Here is a 7,938-nt window from a genome sequence, read left to right on the forward strand (position 1 = left end):
ATTAATAAAATTACCTCGTTATTATGTTCGACGTTGCTAAGTTAATTTTATAAATTGTCTCATTTAGTCGGAAGTTTTATTAAAATAAAAACATAAAACAAAAACCTTTTTTCGTAAAGAGGTCTCATACTTTGAACCCAGCTTGCTTCTGACGTTGTAACCGATTTTGTTATTTTTACTTGATTGGATGATTTCCTCCATATTTAATTTCATTTATTTTTCAAGATAAGATTTAATGTCGTCTTAGTGTGACGTCTCCGGTAAATATTTAATATCCAGTATCCACATTGGTAAATGGTAAATTATTGACAATTTTTAGAAAATATAGTATGTATACAGAATACACAGTTCACATGAATTTACCCTAAGTGTATTTGATGTTGTTTCAAAGCAAATAGTTTTACTAGACACTTATTAAATGTTTAGTCAAATGGGTTTGTTAACACTGCTGTGCCTCAGGCGCATGCTCATTGGTCTTTTTAAAGTTATAACTTGATTACGCGAGTCGTCTTCATTTTCCAGAGTTTTCTGGTAATCACTGTAGATCGGCCATTGCATTGAAACATTTAGGATATTTTATGAACAGAACATTTCAGAGATGAGACAAATCCTGCCAGAAGAAAATGTGTTTTCTCAATAATAACAATATTACTTTGTCTATGAAATTTCCTATCCATGAAATGTCCCTGTGCACCCTTTAAACACTAAGATTTGAAGGTTAGATTACATTTTCTGCATTAAAAAGGAAACTAAAATTACGCTTCCTCCAGTCGTATTTTCATCCACATTTGGAGGTGTGACTTCTGTCCGTCAAAGGAGAATTCTAAATTTAATTCAGGGTTGATCTAGTTGATTTTGAAGATCCTCTGTAATCTTGAAACAAATAATTTGATATGAAATTTATAATTTTTTATATGATGAAATTTAAATTAATAATAAAGTGGTCAATCAGTGGAGAAAATGATGAAGTACAATAAGAACTGTGACAGCGTGTGCAGACGTGTGAACCCCTGTTTAATTGATTCGACCATGCATCTATTTTATTTTATACATATTGTTAAAAACTTTAATTTGGAAAAATGATAAAGGGTAAAAAAAGTCGTCTATTGTCATATCTATATATTTTGCAGGGTGCGTCCCACGAAACATGACAGTAGCAAGACGACTTTAAAGTTATTTGTGACATTCAGTGTCAACTCTCAACCCGCTTTCACGTGTAGGATTCTTGAAACAAGAGCAATAATTTTGTTCAAATCAAATCAATTTTATTAAGAAAAACTAATTTTTCAAAATTCTTCATATCTCGGATAATGTTAAAAGCACGAAAAAGACAGACCACATTTTGGAAATTCCAGGGGTATTTTGCAATTATTAACTCTAGCATTTTACTTCCAATATAAGGTGGACAATAAGTGCAGTAAATTTTTTCAAAGATCAAGACGACCTTTAAGTCGTCTTGTTACCGATATGTTTTGTACGACACCCTGTATCCTAAATAGACCGGCAAAGTTCATAGAAGTCAAGCAGTGCAGGAAAAGTGCGCACCCCCCCCCCTCTACAAAAACCTCTCTTATTTTTATTGTGTAAATGAAGAGTACTTTTAATATTAGTATTTAGTTAACAAGTATATCTGGTTAAGATGGAATAGTCTGGAAATATATATTTATACTAGCTTGGAAACCCAGTTTTGCCTTGATACTAAGTTGTCTTTATAAAAATCTATTTATATTTAACTAAGAACTTTTAAACCAAGATGAGAACATTCCCCTGGTCATACAGAGTTCTTCAATAAAATTTGTGGCAAATCGGTTACGGGGTTTATGAGTTATGATTGGACATACAAACAAACAAACAGAGATTACTGCTTTCTAGATGCTACATATTTTATATTGTATATTGTATATTGTATTGTATATTGTATATTGTATATTGTATATTGTATATTGCATATCGTATATTGCATATTGTATATATTGCATATATATTGTATATTGTATATTGTATATTGTATATTGTATATTGTATATTGTATATTGTATATTGTAGATTGTATATTGTATATTGTATATTGTATATATATTCTATACATATTGTATAGCTTAATTATATTTTATGTATCTACAGGGTAAGTTAAAAACCGGAATTATCAATATGTTAATTAATGTTTTGGGCAAAATTTTCAAAATATTTGTTTTCTTCGAATTTTAGGCCTAAAAGATTTTTATTGGTTAAAAAAATATGAAATATTTTAAGAACGTTTAAAATCCACGAAACCAAATAAAAAAATTTTTTTTTAATTTTTGAGAAAATGTTTATTCTATATATTTTTTTCAAATTCATTAAAAATAAATGAGATAAAAAAAACTGTAAGTGTAAAAACTGTGAGTGTAAATCTGCAGTAAATGTTTTCAAATGTTTTCACCTAAAAACTGTTATAATTTCAAAAATGAAAAAAATTGCTTACATTTTTGTTAAAGGTCATTAAATTTTTGATTAATTTATATTAAATTCTGGAAAATATGAAAACAATAGAATAAACATTTTATTTTTATTTTTAGTTTGGTTTCAAGGTTTTTTTCAACTTTCCAAAAATATTTTTAAATTTTTATTTATCACGTTTTATATTTTTTATGCCTAAAGTCCGAAGCAAACTAATTTTTTAAAATGTTGTACAAAACATTGATGATCCCGGTTTTCATTCTCACCCTTTAATATACATGAATAAAATGTAGGGTTTGTGAGACTAGGGATTTATACTGTGGTATTCAAATCCCGTATTAGAATTTTAGCGTTTTCCTAAATGACCAAAAGTTGCGCAGTGCAAGTATGATGAAGAATAGTGAACACCGCATTTTCATCTCCCCCCCCCCCTTGTGAACTAAATCAAAGGAGAGGGTCAAATTTATGTAACATTACTTGTCCGACTTTGTGACCTCGTCCTTGTAGCTCTTATTGTTTTTATTCAAAACATTTTTGTGCAAATTACTTTTGTATAATGTGACCAATCCATTATTTTGTATAATTTACATATTGAGATATATATTAATATGCGTCTCAATAATTTATTTTTATTTGTGCTTTTAAAACGGATCCCCTAAAATGTTCTCTAACTTTTGAAGCCCTGAATAGGTCTAGTATCTCTGTGGATCCCCTGAAAGGGTCTAATATCCCTAGCTGTGAACCCCCTGAAATGGTAAAGTAACCCTATGTACCCACTGAAATGATCTAGCATCCCTGCGGTGCCCCTGAAATTGTCTAATATCCCTAGCTGTGAACCCCCTGAAATGGTAAAGTAACCCTGTGTACCCACTGAAATGATCTAGTATCCCTGTGGTGCCCCTAAAATGGTCTAGTAACCCTGTGTACCCACTGAAATGATCTAGTATACCTGTGGTGCCCCTGAAATGATCTAGTATCCCTGTGGTGCCCCTGAAATGGTCTAGTATCCCTGTGGTGCCCCTGAAATGGTGCATTGATGAAGGAAGAATAAAGATTACTAATGAAGTATCTTTCACCCCCCCTGCTCCCCCTGTAAATATAAATCATTTTATGTCACATCAATAATGTTCATATTCACTTGTCAAGCATAAATCTGTTTTACCATAATCTCAGCGTATGCCATCAGTCTAAGAAAAATATGAAAATGAATACAAATAGAACAATATAAAATGAATGCCTAGGAATAACTAATTTTAAATCAGTTCTGTGCATTTAAAAGTTCTCAGCTCTGGACGATGACAATTTAAAATTGCAAAATGGTTTTTTATTCTTTTGCTGAAAACTTTGATCGCCTGTTTAAACTGACTTTTTTATCTTCAACTAATCCCAGCTATAGAGGGACAATCCTTTAACTGATCAATAATGTGGATTATATCGTTGTATTTATATTGAACAGTGTTTAATTCTGATAATTCATTCCTTACTTTTAGACAGAAATTCTCATCTTACTTTACAGAAAACACAACAATTGAAATAATCAAGTTTCTATAGAGTAGATTTATATTTCAGAATTCTTGATTAGACACAGCTTTTAAAGGTATTATTGTGAATCAGACATTCCCTTCAGTAATTTTAGATTCCCTTACATCTATAGTCCCCTTTACCAAATACAGTGAGAAATGTAAACCAATGATTTATAATATTTTAACATTTTGCAATATTCATATTCTTCATATTCTTTCCAGATATTATGAGAAAAAGTTTTGAACACCATCATAAAAATGTCTTCGCAAGTTTTACCCATTAGGACGACGGACACCTCGCATACATAATCCCTTTTCCACATATAGGGATTATACGAGTTCAGGAGAAGGGATTAAGGGGGAGGGTCACGAACAAAAAAGGGATTGTTAGATGACATTTAACCACTTTAATGCTTCGTCAATTTGTTTCTTGACTCTGTTTAGACTCAAATTTACTGAAAACAAAGAAAGGAAAGATTATTTTCTCTTAACAAAAACAATAAAAAATATTGGCATTTGCACTTAAATATAAAGAATCTGTTGCCCATGTTAATGTTTTAATTAAATGTAAAATATTTCAAGCAAAATAAAAGATATGAAGAAACCCAAATCTTTTCAGAAAAAGAGAAAGAGGAGAAGGTTAAGAAGGATTAGGACTTAACATTCAGATGGTGTACGGTAGTATGATTTATCTCCCTAAAGTCCCCCTCCCCTCCTACTGATTTATCCCCCCCCCTTTCCCCATCATCTACATATTTATCCACTAGGTGCATGTGAATTATCTAACAGCTAACTGCAGAGAAATCTTCTTATTCTGCTGTTTTAAGTTTTTAAACTAAAATAGAGATTTATTTGTTATTTTTATTCAGCACTTTTAAAACTTCTTTACATTAACTTAGACGAGGAGAGGACGACCAGCCACATTAATTTCTACTCCGAGCCACATTCTCCTCATTTTCTCGTCTGAGCCACCTCAAAATCCTCGTCTTTCCAATATTATTTTTTCAAGTGTCTAATCCTCACAGATAAAACTATTTTTAAAGAATCAGACCACGTTATAGGGCATAAATATGCCAAATATTTTTCTATTTTTTTATATCGCGAATGATTGCAATACTTTAGTCTATCTATATGTTATGCCCTATTGTGGCCACATTTCAAAAATAGTATTATCTTCGAGAATTGAAAACTTTAAAACACATAAAAATCGAAGGACGAGAATTCCGAGGTGGCTCAGACAAGAAAATGAGGAGAATGTGGCTCGGACGAGAAATTGTAGTGGCTGGCCTTTCTCCCCTCCTCAGACAAATGAGATATCTCTAGAAAACTATGGGAGCATGCGAAAAAAACTGTGGATTATGAAGACAACAATTGGTCAAATTTACGTTTATTTTCTGTTGGTGTAAATCAAACAATTTGACTAGTAATAGCTTGAAAATCCACGTGTTTAGTTTAGTGAAATTTATTTACATTGTAATATTATTACTTCTGTCTAACAACCGTCTACCTATTCCTATTCCACCGTTTTTAATCTATATGAAACAACCATAAGTCAAAAACAAGCGTGTATTACCTGTTTAAAAGACACTTTTTTTTACCTTTAATTAATTTTTGCATTTAATTCCACTTCATAGAAACCAGGTCTTAGGAATTTGTTCCCTAAAAAATCTCCTAATTGGTCCTTAGAACTTCTGCGAAAATTCTCGGGACCAAACTCCAGAATTTTTCGAAAATTTCCCGGTAAACCCTGAGAAGCAATGGTGTAGTTTGTGAAAACTATAGAAATTACTTAAATTGAGTCCCTTTTGTGGACTAAAGAGAATTTCTCCACTTTTGGTTACTGGATCCCTTTCGGGGTGATAGGGATCCATACCATTTCTTTCCTCCCATCAATATACAGGGATAGGAACACGTCAAACTAAACACATATTATACAGAGATAGGAAAATCGCAATATAAACGATATATGATGTGGTACACGGACACCCCTATACGCTTCATGAAGTAATTGTAATCATTTAAAACATATTTTTGTATAATATTTATTAAACTTTAACATATATATATATATAAAGATATGTTGAGAATTAGCGCATTGCGAAATCTTGAATTATGCAATGAATACAATTAATTTAAGGCAGATTTAGCCTTAGACAAAGTTCATTTTGTTATATTTTTAAAAGCTAAATTTGCTACTGCATATGCTTTTAAGCAGAACAAAGCCATAGTTAATTAACAAAAAAATTATGATGCTAAGTTTCTTACATTAGTCAGAAAACAAATATATTTTGGTAGCCTGTTTGTTTGTTTGTGTACTTGCAAAAGCGTCGAAACTGATCTGATCCATTTTTTTAAGGATCCACATAAATATCAACCCAGGAAATTCCAAAAATTTGCCTGACAAAACTGGATATTTCGAAAAATATGGAAATATTTCGACTAAAATAAAATCCTTGAATTATTTTTTTGTTTTTACAACGAAATGTACGAAATAGTAAGCTAGGCAGGCTTGCAGATATAACAGCGACAAATATTATAGAAATAGGATTAAAGCCCGAAACGCCTTGAAACCCTATATATTTAGCTATGATAAAAATAACTATAAACACTATACCATTTAGAAAAGTGAAGTTGAAAACAATATTTGGCAGCAATACATGGTTATGTATATTGTATAATGTATAATCAAAAAGTTTGAAGTTTTGCTCATTTACAAAAAATAACAGAAATTAAAAAGCGATTTTTTAATGTGAATAGAGTCTAAGTAATGAACAGCCAAGTGTGTTCAAAAGAATAAAAACATATAAAAATCAACCAATTTAAGTTAAAAGGTTTAAAAAGCTAAATTTAGAATTACCCTTTATATACGAGGATAAAGAATTATGACCTAATTAACAAGAATATACGTATATATACGATCATACAAATATATATCATAATAATACTAATCGAAAAAGATTTATTTTTGGACATTTAAAAACTTATCGAGAGAGAAATTTAAAATAAGGCACCAAGTTTTTCCCTATGTGTTTGTGTTTTCCCTAATATTTTTGTGTTTTCCCTAATTAATGTCCTTTTTTCCCAAAAAATGGCATGTTTACTATTCAGGTGTGTGTCCCATGTGTTTTAAACAACAGAACTTAAACTTTTTTTTAAAAATAATTTTTATTTTAAAGTTAAAACACACATATGATTGTTTAAATGCTGTTAATTTGTTCAATCCAAAGTTGAATAGGTTCCACTCACTATATTTCCATTTACTGATGGCGCCGATTGAAGGATTCATAACTCTAATTGAATAATGAGATAGATAGAAAGATAGATGTTACCGCCATACTATTTCTGAACCCTGATTGTATCAGACGCTAATGGACTTGGCATACAAGAGTGCACGGTAGGTTTATGTTTGTCGAAGCTCCCTGTCTTACTATTTATAGATGAGCAACTTTAGGTCCTGATATATCAGCAGCAGGCAGGCTGACCGTCACAGAGACTGGGGGAGCTCGCTCAACCGACCTCTTCCGGTCATCTCCGGTCGAATAGACGAGTTCAGACTCTGTTCGGCCGAGGGTTACGTCTACCGAACCGTTCATGTACTCACTCTCTTCCTGTTCAATCTCAAGAACTGGATCCTGAATATAAAGTTATGAACATCTAAGGGCTGTTTGAAAATGTAATGACTAGATTTTATAGATATCAGTTTAATCTTCTATTGAGTATACAAGCTCTTTAACCCTAAACTTCTATTGAGTATACAATCTCTTTAACCCTAATCTTCTATTGAGTATACAGCTCTTTAACCCTAAACTTCTATTGAGTATACAAGCCCTTTAACTTTAATCTTCTATTGAGTATACAAGCTCTTTAACCCTAATCTTCTATTGAGTATACAAGCTCTTTAACCCTAAACTTCTATTGAGTATACAAGCTCTTTAACCCTAAACTTCTATTGAGTATACAATCTCTTTAACCCTAA

General features: G+C 31.4%; 1 protein-coding gene across 1 annotated transcript in view; it reads right to left on the reverse strand.

Moving 5' to 3' along the window:
- Window positions 1-6,047: 6,047 nt before the first annotated feature.
- LOC111698712 (calmodulin-like protein 4) overlaps window positions 6,048-7,938 on the reverse strand; it is a 15,749-nt gene continuing 13,858 nt past the window's right edge. The window contains exon 9 of the mRNA XM_023469120.1: window positions 6,048-7,594. Coding sequence (XP_023324888.1) covers window positions 7,394-7,594 — 201 coding nt within the window. The 3' untranslated portion in view covers window positions 6,048-7,393. The remainder of the gene's footprint in view (window positions 7,595-7,938) is intronic.

The sequence above is a fragment of the Eurytemora carolleeae genome, unplaced genomic scaffold (assembly GCF_000591075.1).
Source record: "Eurytemora carolleeae unplaced genomic scaffold, Eaff_2.0 scaffold258, whole genome shotgun sequence".
Classification (NCBI taxonomy): Eukaryota; Metazoa; Arthropoda; class Copepoda; order Calanoida; family Temoridae; genus Eurytemora; species Eurytemora carolleeae.